Source organism: Cricetulus griseus, assembly GCF_003668045.3.
Source record: "Cricetulus griseus strain 17A/GY chromosome 1 unlocalized genomic scaffold, alternate assembly CriGri-PICRH-1.0 chr1_1, whole genome shotgun sequence".
In the NCBI taxonomy this organism is placed as follows: Eukaryota; Metazoa; Chordata; class Mammalia; order Rodentia; family Cricetidae; genus Cricetulus; species Cricetulus griseus.
Window position 1 is genome coordinate 1787837 of NW_023276807.1, and position 20179 is coordinate 1808015.

The 20179-nt window shown below is 42.0% G+C and overlaps 1 protein-coding gene and 1 long non-coding RNA gene across 6 annotated transcripts in view; one reads left to right on the top strand and one right to left on the bottom strand.

Annotated features, from left to right (window-relative positions):
* Mcu (mitochondrial calcium uniporter) overlaps positions 1-20179 on the top strand; it is a 164803-nt gene that overhangs the window by 123024 nt on the left and 21600 nt on the right. For all 5 annotated transcript variants that reach the window (XM_027388325.2, XM_027388326.2, XM_035452218.1 and 2 more), the window contains one exon: positions 3070-3139. In XM_027388325.2, coding sequence (XP_027244126.1) covers positions 3070-3139 — 70 coding nt within the window. The remainder of the gene's footprint in view (positions 1-3069; positions 3140-20179) is intronic.
* LOC118239622 overlaps positions 16713-20179 on the bottom strand; it is a 43735-nt gene continuing 40268 nt past the window's right edge. The window contains exon 2 of the long non-coding RNA XR_004772240.1: positions 16713-17080. This is a non-coding gene — a long non-coding RNA (uncharacterized LOC118239622). The remainder of the gene's footprint in view (positions 17081-20179) is intronic.

Below are 20179 nucleotides of genomic sequence, written 5' to 3' on the forward strand. Positions count from 1 at the left end.
TAAAGCCTCCACAGTGTGGGAGGAGAAGGGGGGGGGAAACTGTATAAACTCATGCTTTCCATACAGTCGCCAATGACAGCCATCTAAGAAAATCCCAGCAAGAGTGTCATATGATGAGGGTTGAGATGAATGGGTAAGCAGGAAGGTAATTGACACCTGAACTAAATGGGAAAAGGACATAAAAAGCCTCAGTACTCATAATAGAGGGAGGATTTTTATTTTTACATAAAGTATATTTTATACAAGCTATAATTATCAAGATTTAGCATTTGTTTGACACTATTCATGAATAAACTAATCAAAAGTTCTTGCCCCATGGGTCAGAGGATACAATTAACAAACTAAATAAATAATTTATTACAAAGAATTCCACCTTGTGGTGATATTTTGTTTATGATCTAACAAATAAAGCTTTCCTGAAGATCAGAGAGCAAAACTAGCCACACTAGTTAGCCAGGCAGTGGTGGTCCACACCTTTAATTCCAGTACTCTGGAGACAGGCAAATGGATCGCTGTTAGATCAAGGCCACCCTGAGCTGCAGGAAATTGATTCAGTCTAAAAGAGAAATAAAGCTTACACAAAGGTGATCCCAGCACTTGAGATCCCACGCCTTTAGTCCCAGCACTAGAGAGGAATATAAGGCGGGAGGAGACAGGAGCCCAGTGCAGTCTAAGGTTTGGTGGAGACAGATGCAGTCTAGAGATGCAGTCTGAGGACAGGATCACCCTTTCTGTCTGAGCATTGGTAGAGGTGAGAACTCTCTAATGGCTGACCACTTTGCTTTTTTGATCTTCAGCTTTAACCCAAAAAAATCTGTCTCTGGGTTTTTATTATTTGTGCTACAGGAACTTCCAAAATCCAGAGGAAAGTTAAGTGTGTTGGATAGGCGCATACACCTGAAAGCAATCAGGAGAGGCAAATGCTGACTCAGTATGATGCATGGGGGAGGAGGGAGCAAAGTAGATCTTACCCAGCAATGACATTCAAGAAGCTAAGGGAAGAGAGGGAGCCAAACAGTAAAGAAAGCCAACATTATAAGTTAGCGCTTGCAATCTTTCTATCTGTTTCCTGGGTGCTGGGACTGTAAGTATTCATGACCACGCTTTAGTTTACCAAGTAAACTGTTTTAAAGAAGAAACCAGTCGGGCAGTGGTGGTGCACACCTTTAATCCCAGCACTTGGGAGGCAGAAGCAGGCAGATCTCTCTGAGTTCAAGACCAGCCTGGTCTACAGAACGAGTTTCAGGACAGCCAAGGCTACACAGAAAGACCCTGTCTCAAAAAAAAAAAAAAAAAAAAAAAAAAAAAAAAAAAAAAAAAAAAAGCGCCACAATCAGAACATTAAACATCTCATCAGAATATCTCAAAACACAAAGACTCCTGAGTACAAAGACTAGAAATTATATGGATGGTAGTCTCCCCTATGCTAACTGGTGGAATTAACATGGTCTCAAAACAAAATGGTTAACATTTACTGATCCCTTACTGTATACCAGGCACTGTACATGCTTTGTGTATTTTACTCATTTAGTTCTCATGATGACTAACTATACCAGATACTAAAATTTACCATAAAAATAGAGCGTGGAACCAGAATGGTTACCAGGGCACGAGCGACAGATCATTGGACAGAATAGAAGGTCAGAAACAGATGTAAATTCATATAAGTATATGGGAAATGTTGCAGATGCCATCTGAGGTCAGGCAAAGATGGGTCCTTTGCCTCTGTGGACAGCTGCGTTTCTGCTGCTATGGGAGAGACTGAAATTAACTCCTGTGAGTCAAAATTTTAAACCCAAAAGATAGAACAATCTACAAACTTTCTGTCCAGTAATTTTAAGTGATCTGTTTACTTTTTTCTAAATATTAGTGTCATAGTTACTTTTCTAGTCCTCTGAAGAGACTCTATAAAGGCTGTATGACCAAGGCAACTTATAAAAGGAAGCATTTAATTGGGACTTGCCTGCAGAAATCTGAGGGTTAGCCCATGATCATCATGGTGGGGAAGCATAGTGGCACTCAGGCAGGCAGGCATGGTGCTGGAGCAGTAGCCGAAGCTTTGATCTACAAGCGGCAGATACCTGGCTTAGGCTTTTGAAACCTTCAAAGCCCTCCTCCAGTGACACACCTCCTCCAACAAGAGCACACCTCCTAATCCTTCCCAAACAGTTCCACCAACTAGGGACAAACATTTAAACACAAGAGCCTATGGGAGCCATTCTCATTCAAGCCACCACAGGTAGCCTTACATTCCCTACTGTCTTTAGGCAGAAGAAGGTGGGAATTGATAAGACTCCTGTGTCCTATGGTACAGTTGAGTGATGGTATGCATTATTTCAGAATGCTTCTCTTTGTCTTAGTGTGGGTTTAGTTATTTAGTGCCTTCCTGTCTTCCTCCTGTCGTATTCTTGGATACTGGGAAAGGGAAAGGCACCAACGAAGGACTTAATCAGCAATGTATTCAGGACTCTTCCTGAAGGCTAATTTAATTCTGAGAACTCCAGTCCTGAACTCACAGCCACAGCACTGCCCTTCAAAGACGTGGCAAAAATGTGTCGCTGTGATTTCCTTCTAATGCTCTGGGCTCAAGCACTGAGTTGCCTGTCCAAGTTTTTAATAAGAAAAGTAATGAGCAAGAGCCAGTGCCTACTCAAATGCTGTAAACACACAGTACATCTTGTTCTTTGATGACATACAGGAAAGAGGTGCCAACCTAAGGTCCAACATGGGGAAGAAGCAAGGAAATTTAGAAAGAATAATGCTTAATCAGGATTGCTTCTAAAGTCTGTAAAAATAGTTTGTCAGGCATGATTCTTATTTCATTCAATATGATTCTGTGCCTATCTGCATGTATGAAGACGTGTTCGTTTGTGGTGTGGAAACAGACCAAAGTGCTTGTTGCCCATAGTTTAGGATGCTAGGAATCCCTTTTGTTGTTTCCTTGTATTGTATTTTCAACTTTTCCATGGAGAAACCATAGTACTTACACATTCAAAAGCTAGTGGTATTTGGGGCACACATGTCTCACATTGATCTGCCCTGACAGTTGACCTGGCTTTTGTCTTCTAGGCACACCAGAGGCCGGCTTCCTGGCAGAGCGTGGGAGCTGCTTATTGCAGTACGGTTGTGCCCTCTGATGGTGAGTTTTGGCGAATCCATTTTTATGTCTTATTTTTTTTCCCTCTTTAACTTAGTGTTTCCAGATTTTTTTTTTTTAGTTAACACATAAACTTATTTTAAATAATTTTATTACTTTTATTTATTTTGGGGGAAGGTCACGTGCATGACGTGGTACACATTCGGGGGTCAGAGGACAACTTGAGCAGGTCTGTTCCATTCTTCCACCGTGTGTGTTCTGAGCACTGAACTGAGATCATCTGGCTTGGCAGCAGGTACTTTTACCTGCTGGACCATCTCTCCAGCCCAGCTCATTGATGTAGAAACCACACTCCCACTTGTGGTTGTCTTGGGGACCAGGGGAATGGGGGGGGGGTTACAGAAAAGAAGTGGAACTGGGATGAGGGTCCAGTGAATTCAGCGGGTTAACCCAGAAAACCGAGCCTGCCGCCATCAGATCTTCATAGGTCCTTAATGCTCGTTCATGTTTAGAAGCAGGGACCATGATTCCTCGAGCATCAGAGGAGCGCCACTTGGTGTTTCCTAACCACCAGGTTTTCACATCCTGGATACTGGTCAAATGCTGCAGCCCCTTCCCTGAGTCACAGAAAGTTCCACGTCTGTGTGGCCCTCTGTCCTTGTCTCTTTCCTCATGCTTGGGTGCCCCTCCCCCTTTTAAAAGAATCATTTTATTTTATTTTATTTTCTGTGTATGAGTGTTTTGCTTGAATGTATGTCTGTGTACTGCTTGTATGTTTGGTGCCCATGGAGGTCATAGAGCGGGTACTGGAACTAGAGTTATGAATAGTGTGAGCCTCTGTGTGAGTGCTGGGAATTAAACCCAGGTCCTCTGTGAAAACAGGTGTTCTTAACCACTGAGCCACCCTTCAGCCCCTTGGGCCCTTGTTTAATGTGGGAGGGGTTAGCAGATCCTTGGGGATCACACGGGATCCTTTGTAAATGTCCACAATGCCAGATGGGCAACAGGACTGAAACTTTCCTTTTTTTTTTTTTTCCCCCCCGGTTGTGTGTTTCTAACTTTAACTACCATATCTACCATAAATTTCAGTTTACAGTGCTTTGCTTAGGGCTTGACTTTTCAGTGTTTTTGTTTAAGCCTTAGTTTGATCTTCTTCTAAATTCAACTCCATAAGTGTTAATTCTTAGACAGCAGACACTAAAAGAGCATCTTGCAAATTCACAAGGACACTGAAACTGAAGAAGCCCAAGATGAATCATGCAATCCCTGGGATCCCCTGTATGTCATCAGTATGAGTGTCACAGTGTAACCAGAATCCTTTCCCCAGTGCTGTTTGGTAATCTGAATGTATAATCGTTTGCTTATGTTTTGGGTAATCCCTCAGCCTTTGGAGATCTCGAGACCCTTTGGTGGTCACTCATTTATAGAACAGAGAGACTGAATGGAAAATTAGACTGAAAAGCAAACCAAGAGAAAGGTAACCTGCCATTCTTGTTGTTCGTGTACCCTAAAAACAAACAGCTGCCAGAGAGACACTAGTAAACACATAAGTTGAAAAGCAACTGGAGGACAGGCATGAGCCCCCAGTCACGGCTTAGTACCTATGTGCACCAGATGCCAGAACTTGTCACATGGCCAAGAGCCAGAGGCCCGTAGTACCTCTTACTCCCTTCTTTCCCAAACCCTTCTAAAGCAGAAGAGTTTCCCTTCCTGCAGTACTGTCTTGATGTCATGCATAACCAAATTCGGGCTCACCACATCACCGGTGCCACTCCTGGGTCGTTGTGCTCCTTTCCCCTGCCAGACACCATTGGCCCTTTCCAGTGAAGAGATGTTCTCTTCATGTAAGAAAGAATCCACAGGGCTGAGCCTCTTAGCTTGTGCCACCTAAGAGTACTTCATTATAAATGTCTAGCCTTTATAATTTAGGAAGTATTATATAGTCAATGTTATTATAACTCATATTTAAAATATATGTATATATTTAATATCAACCAAATCATGCTTAAAGAGGAAGCTTGGGTGCCTTTGGTTGGTGTGATATTCATTCATGGTGACTGATTAAAACTAATGAGTCCATATAGGAATTTGTATTAATTTTACCACTCATTGAATTTACTGTGTTCCTATATATCAACCCATGTGGAAGTACCCGTTATCTAATAATGATACAGTTGTACAAAAGTGTGATTGAATGTTATCCAAAATCATAAATGCTAATAGGTTATCCCTATACTCCACAAGAGGTTAAAAACAATATTTGTACAAGAGCAAATGAAAGCTGGGGCTGGAGAGATGGCTCAGCAGTTAAGAGCATGTACTCCTCTTGCAGACCTGAGTTCAGTTCCCAGAACACACATTGGGTGGCTCACAACTGCCTATAACTCCAGCTCTAGGGGATCTGGCACTGTCTTCTGAATTCCACAGGCACTGCACTTATGTCTCATATTTGCATGGGTGTTCTCTCTCTCTCCCTCTCTCCCTCCCTTCCTCTCTCCCACTCTCCCTCCCTCCTCTCTCTCTCTCTCTCTCTCTCTCTCTCTCTCTCTCTCTCTCTCTCTCTCTCGCACACATAATTTTAAAATGAAAGCATACAAATGTGTGTGTGTGTGTGTGTGTGTGTGTGTGTGTGTGTGTGTGTGTGTGTGTGTGTGTGTGTTAGGATTAAACCCAGGGTTTGGGCATGTACTCTGTAAACAAGTACTCTGATACTGATTTACACCCCCAGCCCAGGATATCAACTTTTTAAAAGTCCCCCCCCATTCTACTGATATTTTGCCCTTAAGAAAACTTTCCTGATGCATGTACTTATCAAGGCACTTCTGAGTAAGGAGCCCTTGGAAGGACATGACAGTGAAGGGTCATGGGAAAATAAGTTCCATTAATTAAAAAAAGAAAGAAAGAAAGAAAAAACTTTCCTGGAGCTGTCAAGATGGCTCAGCAGGTAAAAAGTACTTGCCTGCAAGTCTGATGACTTGAGTTTGATTCCTAGTACACACATGGTGGAAGGAGAGAACCAACCCCCACAATTTGCTCGCTGACCTCCACACATAAGCCATGGCATGCACACATCAAACACACACAAAATAAATAAATGTTCAAAAAAAAAAACACAACTTACATTAGTTATTAAGAAATGGAAGCACAACACCATTTGATTTAATGCAGCTCAGTATTCTTGCTACCTTCCAATTATACATCTTTTTATTTCATGCCCCATCTGTGTGTGTGCATGTGGGTATGCATGCGTGCCTGCGTGCGTGCGTGCGTGTGTGATGCTAGAGATTGATCCGGAGCCTTACAGGTACTAGGCAAAACACACTACTACTAAATTATACCCTCAGCCTCTTATTTCGCACTGCAAACTGCAAAACTAATTTTGCCTTAGGTCAGTATATTAGAGTTTCTCTGCCTGATGTACTCCAGTAAATTAAGTTTAGTCACCATTAACAAACAGTCTTACCATCATTCACCATACTCTGTTGTTATTCCTAGGTCATTCTTAGTATCTCATGGTGAATTGACCTTCGGTTTTAAAATGTACAGCCTAAAACGGTGCATTATGTAATTATAATTATGAATTTAAAGATACTGCTTCTCAATAGTTTTACTAATTATATCATTTGAAAGATCTTCTAATTATGATTATATAATAGCTGATATAAAACATAGATTATCTTAAATGTTGAAGTCCTCTACCAAAAGCAATTGAACACATTCTTGGCTTTTCTTGTATCAAACACTTTTGAGGACCAAGTGAAAGCCCTAGACCAGTTCCACAGTAGCTAGCAGTCCCCAACGAGAGCCATTCCAATGTCTTTGAACCAGGTGCAAAGGCCTGTACACCCCACCCATACCCCTGTTTCCTCTAAATATTATGCTTAAGGAAGGTTACAAATACAAGCTACACCTGTGGCTGTATAACCACGGGGAGTAACTCTGCATGGCCCAGCCTGGCCCGCTTTCTCACTTGTGAAGACAGCAAGAGAAACATGCACTGGCCTTGCAGAGCCAGCACTTCTGCTGTAAGCAGTGTGTGTGACGACAGCAAAGCACCCACAGCAAAGACACTTCGGTTTTCCTGGCCCCAGACCCTCAATGTAAATGACTAGTAGTGAAACGTATGGACTATGGTTCAGACCTGCTTAAAGCCTTCAGGGATTCCCTTTGTTTTAATGAAAGCAATTCTGACATGGGTAGGCTGGCTCAGATTTGTCATTCAATCCAGGATAGTGCTGAGAGTAAAAGAAGGTGACATTCAAAGCTGAGGTCAGTTGATTTATATAAGTCAAGACCACATCTTCCCCTCTATCCAGAGAGTGAAAAGTGAACTAGAAAAGATGGAGAAAAATAGCCTGTGCCAGTGCCTGCAGTTTCTTTGTCTGGTGACACAGTCTGCTCACCTTTGCACTGCATACGAATTGTGGTGGAATTGTGTCTGATTTGCACTCAACAGAAGGTATGGTTGCCTTCTAAATCATTTGAGGACAAATAATCTTCATAGTGACAGGTCCTGAAAATCCTGTTTAGTGACATGTTTGGTCAGTCCAGACATGGTGGTATTTCTAGTTCTTAGGCTAGGATCTATAAATGGTGGCAGAACCATGTATATACCTTGTTTTCCCCACTTTAGTTTCTGTCCTATCAGTTTCATCTCTATATTTATTTTTTTTTAGAATTTCACAGGTGAGTACTGTATTTACCTCATTTCTGCCCCTCCCTTTCTCCTCTCCAGCTCCTCCCATATCCCCATAACTTCCTAAAGAATTCATGCCCTCTTTAATTATGATTGTTACATACACAGGCGTGAGTCCATTTAATGTGACATGTATGTACATATATTGAGGGCTGACAGCTTGGGGTGGATAACCCATCAGGGAGCTTGTTCCTGGAGAAAATTGATTCTCTCGGCAGCTGTTAGTTGCCTGTAGCTCTTCATTTTAGGCCTGGGGCCTGTGAAATTTCTCTTGTCCATGTTTGCCATGTTGCCTGGTGTTCTAATTATGTAGGACTTGGTTAGGCAGCCCTGTTGTTGAGATTTCATGGTTGCAGCTTCCCTACTGTGTCTACAAAGCACTATGTAGCAGCAGCTAGAGGGAGCAGTGACATTTATGTTCTTACTATTGGGTTGTAAGAGTTCTGTATTAGCCAAGGTTCTCTAAAAGAACAGAATGGGTAAAATGAATATGTATTAGAGAGGATTATTCATTAGAGTGACTTACAGGCTGTGACCCAGTGAGTCCAATAATGGCTGACTCCTGAAGGAAAGTCCAAGAATCTAATAGTTGTTCAGTCCATGAGCCTGAGTCTCAGCTGGTCTTTGGTCTACATTGGAATCCTGAAGAAGTAGGTTCTATCACCATTGGAAGGAATGCCTGAGAGCAGGATAGATGATCTTCAGCAAGAATGGAGACAAGCAGGCAAAAAGCCAAAGCTCTTTTCTGTGTCCTTTTTTAAGGACTGTCACTTGAAGGTGTGACCCAGATTTCATGTGAGCCTTCAGCCCTCAAATGACCCAGTCAAGAACATCTCTCATAAGTGTGCCTAGATGTTTGGGTTTCAGTTGACTCCAGATGTAGTCAAGTCAACAACTGAGATTAGTTCTTTATCTGTTTCTTGCTTTTTGGAGACAGGGTCTTGTTATATATCTTAGGCTAGTCTAGAACTCAGTGATTGATCCCCTGTCCATCAACCAACTAAGTACTAGGACTTCTAAAAGTGGTTGAAGGGAGAAAGATTTATTGAGTTGAGTGACACTGTTAGTAACTACTCATACACAGCTGGAGTTCTCTGTTGTCATTATCATATCTAGTTTATATGTCACATAACATGTATACATATCACACCAAGGACAAATATCACATATCAAGTACATATCTTTCATTTTAACTTTAAAAAGTGGTGTGGCAACAAAAGAAACATGACAATAAGGAAGCTCCTTAATCAGGAAGGTGACAGACCGCAGAGCCTCTGGTTTTAACACAACCAGAACTCACTTCCTAAATGCAATGCCGTGAAAACGGAAACACTTTCTATTCTTCTATTTAAAAGATATGTCTGACAATTTGGACTTTTTGTAAACTGGGGTTTCAGTTTGAATCCTTACCAAAATGTGAAGTTGGACTTGTTCCATCATAGAGCCCCTTTCTTGAAGGATTCGGCAAGCCCGGATTTTCACATCGCTGAGAACGCCCACATCACAGCCTTACATGCTGACAGTGTTGCAGGGGCTTAGCTTGGAGGAGAAGCAAACATGTCAGATTTCAGATGATGGCATCCATTCCAAGACTGCATACTTTTCAATATTTTGAGGGAATCAAACTCTCATTTCCCTCCTAAATGAGCTTGGTGAAATAACTGGCCTTGGTCTAAGCAGTTAGTTCCTGGTTTTTCTGTTGATATATATTCTGACTCAAAAAAAAAAAAAAAATCCCTAGAGGTGTAAGTCTCTGTGGAAGCTGGAAGGGCTCTCTCCACTGTGAATGGCTACAACATCTTTGAAAGAACATTCAATTTCTTTGCTAAAATAGCCACGAGGGAGGAAAAGACTTTTTTTTTTTTTTTCTGTAAGGAAGATCTTGGTACTCTGCACAGATGGTACATTCTCTGTACTTAGCATCACAGACACCTAGATTGCCAGGGAGAAAGCAGTGCCGCCCATTACAACAGTGCATTATTTCCCTGCTTCATGCTGCCCATTGCAACAGTGCATTGCTTTATTCCCCTGCCTCACACCGCCCATTGCAACAGTGCATTATTTCCCTGCCTCACACCGCCCATTGCAACAGTGCATTGCTTTATTCCCTGCCTCACACTGCCCATTGCAGCAGTGCATTGCTTTATTCCCTGTCTCACACTGCCCATTGCAGCAGTGCATTGCTTTATTCTCTGTCTCACACTGCCCATTGCAACAGTGCATTGCTTTATTCCCTGCTTCATGCCGCCTATTGCAACAGTGCATTGCTTTATTCCCTGCCTCACACCGCCCATTGCAACAGTGCACTGCTTTATTCCCCTGCCTCAAGATGGCTCTGAAGAGTCTTCTAGCAGGCCAAAATGAACTCTGTCGTCCTTTCACGGTGTCCATGTCATGAGAACAAGGTTTTGATTTTGGTTTGTTTTTTATCTGCAGAAAGGATTGAAATATAAAATTCGTTTCTTAGGCCTTGGCTGGGAACATGGATACAGATGTTACTTATTCATGGATGGACTTAACTTGGGAATGTTTGGGACTCCATGATGAGTGTGTGATCTTCTCACCTCACAGCCATGTGTAGCTAAGCTGTCTCTGAGTTAGGTCATTAGACAAGGATAAGCGTGTGGATTGCCACAGCTGAAGGAAGTATTGTCTGCAGGTGTTTAGGAAAACCTCAGAGCTCTGAAGATTACCTCTGCTCAGAAAACCTCAAATTGAGTGACAAGTCCTCAAGTTCCCTGTGCAAGCCTGCCCTCTATCATTTGGCAGGATGGGTGGCACTTGCTTGCATTTCTTACCACGCACCTTGTCAGTGTTTGAGTTGTCACTATATCTAACATCAAAGAGCAAGGCACACAGTCTTCAGTGCCAAAGAGGACATTCAAGGTACCAGGTTCTGAAGCCAGGCCCTTGGGCAATGTCCTTGATTGTTTGTTTGAGTTTTTGTATTGTTTTTGTTTTATTTTGTTTTTGAGACAGGGTCCCACTCAAGGCCCAGGCTGGCTTTGAACTCATGATCCCCTGCCTCAATCCCCCAATACAGGGATTACTGCCCTGGGCCATAGCATTTTACCTGCACCTTTGTTTTCTCTACTCCAGTCAAATAATAGCAGCCTCAACATGATCCTTCATATAGAATTAAATTTTACTGAATTAAAGTTTTAGGATTAATTTTTAAATTTTGTGTGATTTATTTCTTTTATGAAAACAGGAAATGTTCATTACTTTGCTCTGAAATGAGAAAAAAATTCAGCTTTCTTGAGCATTTATTTTTCTAATAGACAATATGAAAGAAATTAGTTGCTACTTCAGAAAAATAAATTGTATGTAAGAGTTTTATGTGCAAATTGTTTAGGGTTTTTTTTTTTTCCAGGAAACTGAGCTAAAGAAGTCTACATTTCATCAGGTTCTCAAAGGTCAATTAATCAAAAATGTTAAGAAATGCCAACTGAAGTTGTATAACACAATGTTTCTAAAAACAGAGTCGGGGCTGGAACGACAGTGTGGCCAATAAGAATGCTCACTGCTCCTGCTCTCCCTTCCCTGTTTCCTCTTCTCTCTTCTTCTCTCCCTGTCCCTTTTCACCTCCCTCCTTCTCTCTCCCTCCCTCTTCCTTCTCTTTTCTTCTTCCCTTATTACAGAGCCCCATTCTGTAGTCCATGATAGCCTGGAATTCTATATGCAGCCCAGACTGGCTTTGAGTTCAGAGCAACCTCCCTACCCTAGACTCCTGGTGCTGGAATTAGAGGCATGAACCACAGTGCCTATGGGCCTGCTGGTCTTTTTCAGTCTGTCATAGTTTTGCCCTTTCCAGCCTATCACAGGGTTGGAACCACACAGGCAGCCTTTTCAGATGGACTTCTTTCACTTAGTAATATGCATTTGAATGTCATCCATCAGGCCAGGAACAGTGTGGCAAATCCTTGTGCTCCTAGTGACTCCAGATGCTAAGGTAGGAGAGTCCTTTAGCTGAGTCTGAAATGAGCCTGACGCCATAGCAAGACCCCACTTCCAGGAAGGCGTTGTCCTCCATGTCTTTTCTTCATGGCTTCCTAGCTCAGTTTCCAAGGTTTTTTGTAATCTTGAGCAAAGCTACTTACTGTGCCACTTTGGTTTCCCTGGCTGGGATGAAATGCCCTGACAAAAAGCAGCGTAGGGAAGAAAGAGTTAATCCTGGCTCACAGCTCCAGTTATTGTCCATCGCGGTAGGTCACATCACATCACATCCATAGTTGAGAGCAGAGAGAAGAGAATTGGTACATGCCTCAGCTACCAACCAATCTCAGTTTCTCACTCACAAAGCTTGGGAATGGTGCCACCACATTCACATCAGGTGTTCTCCCCTCACCCTGTACAACTAAGACACGCCCTGCAGACACGCCCACAAGCCAGCCTGATGGAGACAAGCCTTCTTTGAGACACGTGTTTCCCTGGTGACTCTAGGCCATTAGACCCAACTGTAGCAGCTGCTATAAAACATCATGTGCAGGTTTCTGAGTGAACGTAAATCTTCACCCGTTTGGGGCAACGCCAGGAATCATGGTCAGCCAGAAAACGACCTTCGTTTTTGTAATAGACCACAAAACTTTGACCAACCATTACCATCACCAGGGCCACTCTATGGTGAAGCCAGCATCACTGTTGAGCTGAGACTCTTCTCATGGTCTTCAGTGGAATGAGTCATTTTTTGTTCTTGAGACATTCAAAGGGATGATTGGGGAATTTTCCTAGCCGTGTGTGAGAAACTTCTGAGCCAGAAATAGTGTTATTACATTTTCAGTGAATCTTCTCAGCAGCCTTGAAAGACACGAGCAGAGTTGAATGATAGGTGAGGAAACACAGGGTCAGCTGTGTTCAGTTAGCCTGACCATAGAGCCACGCTGTTGTCTTCTGGCAGAGCTGAACACTACCAGAACTGAGATTCTGGGTCCCATAGTTTTGCTGCTGTCCCACTGGCTGCACTTGTGCATGTATTTAGCTTTTTATCACTCAGAAATTGAAATGGTCCCAGAATCAAAATATGCTTAAGGTTACTTTCATGACAGCACCATCAAAAACATTCTTTTAAAATAAAAATATAGAAAAGTTAAGATGAGGTTTCATTTTCTTGTCAATTATTTGTTTGCTTGTTTTTATCACTGTCTCACTGTGTGTGTAGCTTGGGCTTGCCTGGAACCCATAGCGATCCACTGGCCTCTGTCTCCTTGGTGCTGGGATTAAAGGAATTTGCCACCACACTTGGCAGGATTTCATTTTTACAAAACCAAAATAAAAAAATTGAATTCCCTATTTAATCTTTAGTAGAGTAGAAGGAGAGAGAATGGCTATGGTGGTTGAGTAAGAATGGCCCCCGTAGGTTCATATATTTCAAGGCTTAGTCACCAGGAAGTATTGCTGTTTGAAAGAATTAGCAGGGTTATGAGGGGTGGCCTTGTTGTTGCCAGGCCCAGTTCCTTTCTCTCTCTGCCTGTGGATCAGGATGTTAAGGTCTCAGCTATGGCTCCAGTTCCTGTCTGCTGACCACTTTGCTCCTGAAAGACCCCCCGAAGAGGTACTTTCGTAGAAGGAGACCCGCACCCAGGAATCAGCGAGACCACGAGCTTGGATGCAAAACCGCAAGAGGCTTTATTGGAGATACGGGTACCCGGGCGACTTAGCTTCTGTGAGGCCAAGCGCCCCGAGCCAAGGGAAAGGGGTCCTTATATAGGGAAAAAGGCGCAAGCTAGGAGCAGGGATTCTATTGGATAATTCTAATGAGGCATTGTACAGAGCTATTCCCATTGGTCAATGTATATGAGGCGCTATACAGGGTTATTCAAATGAGGCAAAGTACAGAGTTATTCAAATGAGGTGAAACATAGAGTCTTTCAAATGAGGCGAAATACAGAATCATTTCTATTGGATGGTTCAAATGAGACACAGAGCCATTCCAGATCAGCATATTCTCAAGGTCTGGTGTCTGGTACAATAGACTTAATTCCCCCTCCCTCCGCGTCCAGATGGCTGATCTTGGGGGCGGAGACCTTGGGACGGTGTGTTTCTCATCGGGCGGGGGCTCAGGGGCAGGGCTCCAGGCCGGCTCACTTGGTGTTTGTTCTCGTGCCAGCCCACCTGGTGCTCGCCCTCGTGCTGGCCCACCTGGTGCTCGTTCTCGGGCCAGCCCACCTGGTGCTCGTTCTCGGGGCTGGGCTCGTGCGTGCGGCGGTGGCGGGGGAAGTGGAAGCCGCCGGGGGTGGGGATGGGGGAAGCCGACAGGAGGAAGAGGAGACAAACTTGAGAAAGAAAGGGCTAAGGGGCAGGGGTCTTTCACTCCCTATCATGATGATAATGGACTAAGCCTCTGAAACTATAAGCCAGCCCCCAGTTAAGTGCTTTCTTTTATAACAGTTGCTGTGGTCGTGGTGGCTCTTACAGCAATAGAACACTGACTAAGGCAATGGCCTTTACTCAGCACAAAGGTTTTCTGGCACTTACCATGAGTTAATTATTTTCATAAACTGATTTTAAGAGAACTATAATTAGGAAAGTTGGAGGCTACGCCACTGTTCATCATACATTGAAGGATGCCTTTTCACTTTCATAATTTAAACCTTACGATGTCTTAATGACAATATTTTATTTAATTCCTGAGTCAGTTGACTAGTAATTACATGAGGTATACAATAAAATATTTAGTTGATATGATTAAAATTAACTTATATTGCTGATAAGACTCAAACAACTGTGTTTATCAAATTATTGATATGAATAAAATGTGGATTTTTACATATTAATCTGGAGGGTTGGCAAGATACCTCATCGGGTAAAGGGACTTGTTACCAAACCTGATATCCTGAGTTCAATCACCCAAACCCATGAAATGGATGGAAAGAACCAACTTTCGAAAGGTGACCTCTGACCTCAACACATATGCCTTACAGTGTGTACACATAAATAAACGTAATCAAATATTAATATGGAAAGGTACATATTTTCTTCTTCTCTGTGTGTGCACTAGAGACCAAACCCAATGCTTTTACATGCCAGCCAAGTATCCCACCAGTGCACTGCCCCCCAACCCTATAGTTATTTTGGTGGGAATTATGTGTATTTATTAGAGGGGCCACTCATACCATGACACACATATGGAGATCAGAGAACAATTGACAGGAGTTAATTCTATTCTTCTGCCGTGTAGGTTCTGGGGATCAAATTAAGGTCATCAGGTTGGCAGCAGATGCCTTTATCCTCTAGGCCATGTTGTCAACTCAGTGCTACATATTTGGAACAGGATATGACTCTGAGTCCAGGCTGACCTTCAACTTGCTAGACAGTCTAGGCTGATCTTGAGTTAGCAATCCTCCTACACCTGCCTCCCAAGTACATGTACGCACCACCATGTGTAGCCTAGAGGATGTTTCCTGTATAATTATTTCCATCTGTTAGTATGGTCTAGTGTGACTTGCCCCAACCAAAACTCTTGTAGAGGCTTATCTCCTTGATGCAGTTCTTTCTATCAGTGGTGAGACCTCTGGGAGGTGTTAGGTCTCGGGATCACCAGCCTCATTAATGGTTTTCTCAAAAGATTGGGTTAAATGTCAAGAAACCAGGCTAGATGTCTCAGAATGGGTGAGGTTTTATAGGAGTTGGACTTTTCCTTAGGACAGACTGTTACAAAGCTGTTACCCCTTCACCCCTATTTACCCTTTCACCCCCTCTGTATGAATCCACTTGCTGTTCACGCCGTTCTTGCTGTGTGATATCATCCACCATGTAAAGCCACATAACGTCCTGAGGAGATGTTTCCAGGCTGTGAGCTAAACAAATTCCCTTTTCCTTACACTTTCACCTCAAGTATTTTGTCACAGTGACACAAAATGATTTAAGGCATGATTATTTTTCAAGTGAGAATGAGACAGATCTTGTATTTTTAACATTAATATATTATGACTTTAAAGAAAGAAGTATTTTTTATGTAAGTGACTCTTCTGAGGTTATTTTGAAGCAAGCACATTTTTATTTACATGTGTTAACTGTGGACACTCCAAGAATGTTTCTATACAGTGTATAGAGAGGCTTTTTGTCATCACCAAAATAAAAGTTCATTCTCCTAAAGTTATAATTTTGTGCTTAGCCTAGCATATAGTTTGACCAAAAACTATTCCCATGGGTGTAGTACTATTCAAATATTTCTCTCTAGATGTAAAACTAATAAAACTATCTGAGACACTACTGAAAAGAGTAAACTGTATTGCAGGACATAGAAAATAGAATAAATGCAGAGTTATGTATATTAGTCCTTGTGAAGATGGTAGTGGCAAAATTATTCATCTCCCCCAGTGAATCTGTAAAGTGGGTTTACTACTAGGCAAAACCCAACAGACTGATGAACTTCCTCAGAATGCCTACAAGTGAGTAAAACTACAGACATCTCAGACAGATATAGGGTAGGAGAGCAAGGGGGGCACAGCTTTCCTAGAGCACATGTTAATTGATATCATCCAAACAATTGACATGTTGGCATGGGAAAGATTATTGCATCAGGTTAGAGAAACCTTGTGCCAATGGAAATTCAGCATGTGATAGAATTGCTTTTATAAAACGAAGGCAGGAATGAGAGCAGACCATTTGGTAAAAACTGACTTTCTGTATCAGAGAAGCTAGTTCCAGATGCTTAAATAGTATGATGAAAAACACATAACTCCAAAAGGAAAAGGTACCCCTGTCTCTGTCTCTGTCTCTCTGTCTCTCTTTGTCTCTCTTTGTCTCTCTGTCTCTCTCTCTCTCTGCCTTTTGTATTTATAATAAGAAAATGCATTTTTAGTGGATAATAGTGCTATATTCACACAATGGAATTCTGTTATAGGTATAAATAATAAAAGAAATAGGATTCAACCCCAATACATCTCAAAACAGTGATAAGCATAAAAGCAAATTGTGGAAGGTTGGACACACCAGGACCATTTATTTATATAAAGTCTAAGTATACACAGAACTGGTATTTAACTCTGGGAAATTATTTCAGAGGGTCTTGGAACATCAAGGACCCTTCATTCTGGTATTTCTGTAAATTGGAGATTCAGAACAGTTTACTTGAGCAGGGTGGAAACTCGTGAGGCTGCAAGCCTATGTCATCTAGGGCTATAGTCGTTTGAAGACTCGATCTGGGCTGGAGAATCCAATTCTAAGATTGCTCACTAATGAGGGAGATGAAGTTGTTTGTGGGAGGTGCCACTTCTTCACATAGGCTTCTCTGTAGAGCTATAGGCTTGTCTTCCTGGTAACCAGCTTCTCCCAGAGCTGGGTATCTAAGAGAATGAGACAGACCCAGTCACTTTTGGCATAGCCTCAGAAGTTACACATGATTACTTGTACACTCTGTTAGTTGCACATGCAAGTCCTGACTTGCTAATGATAGAAGTAGACAGTTGTGTGACTACCTATGGGTGAGAGAGCTGTCCAAATAAGACTTCTGGGAGGCTGGCTATGATAATACATAATATATATTAGAGAGAGAGAGTACTACATGCTAATCATGGACAGGCATGTATTCATGCAGGTATATATGTATGTATTTCAGGTAAGAGTAATTAATACAACTTTCAGAGTTGTGATCTCCTTTGGAGAAAAAAAAAATCACCCTGGTTCAGTGTGGATAATTGAACCTGAACAAGACTAGAATGAAGTCATTCATAGAAGAAAGAAATGGTAGCAACCTAGACTAGGACAGTGGTGGCAGAGAGAACTGAATGCATTAGAGATGTTTTTAAAATAGAATGAAAAGCTTGCTTCTTTTATTTCTACTGTAAATTATTGTCTTGCCTGCATGTATGTCTGTGTGAGGGTGTCAGATCCCTAGGAACTAGAGTTACAGACAGCTGTGAGCTGACATGTGGGTGCTAGCAACCGAACCTGGGTCCTCTGGAAGCAGCCAGTGTTCTTAACCACTGACCCATCTCTTTAGCCCAAAATAGAATGAAAAGTGATGGTTCCTGATTAGTAGGAGAGTAGCAGGTTCCAGCATGAGGGACAGTCAGATACGTGTGACGATAAGTCTTTCTGCCTTCACCGAGTTCTGCCCGCCGCCACATTAGAGCCCAAGTAACACAGAGAGACTTATATTAGGTACAATGCTGCTGGCCAATGACTAGGATTTACTTGCTAGCTCAGTCTTAATTATCAACCACAATTAATCTATATATTTTATATTAATCTATATATTTTATAAGACTTACCTGACTGAGGACACCGGCGGAATACACCCTGTCTTCCTGGCAATGACATGGCAACTGCTTCTTACTACATTTCCCAGAATCTCCTTCTCTCCTAGTCCCACCTATCCTGCTTTCCTATTGGCCAACAGTGCTTTATTTATCAACCAATAAAACAAACATATACACAGAAGGACCTCCCCCATCATCTCCTCTTTTCTGTCTAAATAAAAAGGGTTTTAACATTAACATAGTAAAATATATAACAAAACAGTTATCAAGAAAGAACTATAGTTACAATAGTCCATTAACATTTAGCAAGATTTAAAGAAAATATCATCTGTCTTATCTTTATGAGTCTAAAGTCTTATATGTAGCTTATCTTTTATAATAACTAAAGAAAACTATAACCATAACTATCTGTCTTCAGCTCCACCAAAGACCACAGAAGGATAATATATAAACTCTAGATCTAACAAAGACATCTCACTACCTGGACAGTCACCCAAAGTGCTAAAGTAAGCAAGTTGCTGGCTGAAGTCTCCACTTGTTTTAGCCGCCCAGCACCATATGTGATCTAAGAGAAATGATTGTTGAAACAGACGCTGTAGTCCATGTCTGTAACCCTGGCACTCAGAAGGCCAGGAAGGAGGACTAAAGAATGAATTAGACTAACAATGAGAACTAGATTGCATTTGATCCAACTGTGACACCTAAGGAGTTATTATCTAATCTTGTTAGAATTTAATTCTCTTAGCTGAAGAAAAAAAGTTGTTGAAGAAGAAGTCATGGTTCTCTGGCCTCCTGACACTAAAACCATATAATTGTTTCTCACTTTTGTGGTGCAGAGTGTTACCAAAAGTGGGCAATGTGTGAAGAGATCATAAGCCACAGAAATCATCTGTCACATGCTCTTTGGTTTCAGGGAGCTTTGCAAATCATACCCTACAGGCACTGACTTGTTCACTGTTCCCTTCCACATGGAGCCCTCAAGACACACAGCCTTGTTCATGAAGTGGCATTTGATCTATAGAGATTTTACTTTTCTTTTGAACAATAACCAAACCGTGTAAACTATGGAATGGTTTGGTGGTGGTGGCTGATTGGTTGATTGGTTGTTTGGTTTTTCTAGTCCTGATCTAGAACTTGCTGACCGTGAACTGATCCTCCTTGCTCTACCCTGAAAATTCTGGGGTTCTGTACCACCACCCTAGCTGGTGAGGCTCTGAGGGAGAATTGTGTGGGGTTTTTGGGGGGGAGGGGATAATCACTTGGGTTTTAAACATTTGAGCAAATAAGCATGTGTGTTTTACCACAGACCTTCCTTCTCCCATCTTCTCCCCTCTCCACCCCACCCCTCCCCACCCTGCCCCACCTCACCCCAACCCACAGGTGTTGCTTTGCTCCCAATCTACATAGCCCCCATGTTCAGAGCTCCTACACTGCTCTTCTTAGCCTACATAATTCCATACATTCTGTTTTATACTTAAAGCTCTTGTCACATTCTGACTGGCTCTAAGTGTTTCTGGCGGCAGCCCTGTGACTTCCAAGTCTCTTTGAATCGACACTCTTGCTGAACATTCTTATTCATCCTTGTTTCAGTAATATGGAAGTCACAGCAAAGGCCACTTTCAAATCCTGGTTCTGGAGCGTAGTAGGTGCTGTGGCCCTCCCTGTAAAACCCGTTGTGATGGTTCTCTTCAAGCAGCCTTTTCTCAGCCTATTGTTAAACTTGACACACTTTGGTAATTGTCCTTCTAGATTACTAACTGAGCAATCTAACATTTACATTGCAATCCAGTGTGTGGGGATTCTTTTCAAAGCAGTATTTTTAATGAAGGTTGTGTGTTCCATGCAGAGCTGCTGAAAGTTTTCCTACTTTATTCCTTCAAGGGGCTTCATATTCTTTGAAGGAAAGCAGTAAACTGGGTGCAGATCTTCAATCTCCCTGTCGACTTCATCTCAGATGTTTTAAAGTCAGTAACCTCTAGACACTTAATGTTTTAATGAAATGTTCCAAACGTTAGCCAAATAATGCTCAAAGAACTCTAGCTTTTATTTAAGTTCCCTTCTGCCTCCTTTAGACATCTGTGGTTAGCTGGTATTTTGCATAACAGAAAGAATATAATTGCAGTAAGGATGCTAAATGAATAAGTCAACTACTTAATTTACTATGATAACATCATTGCTATCTAT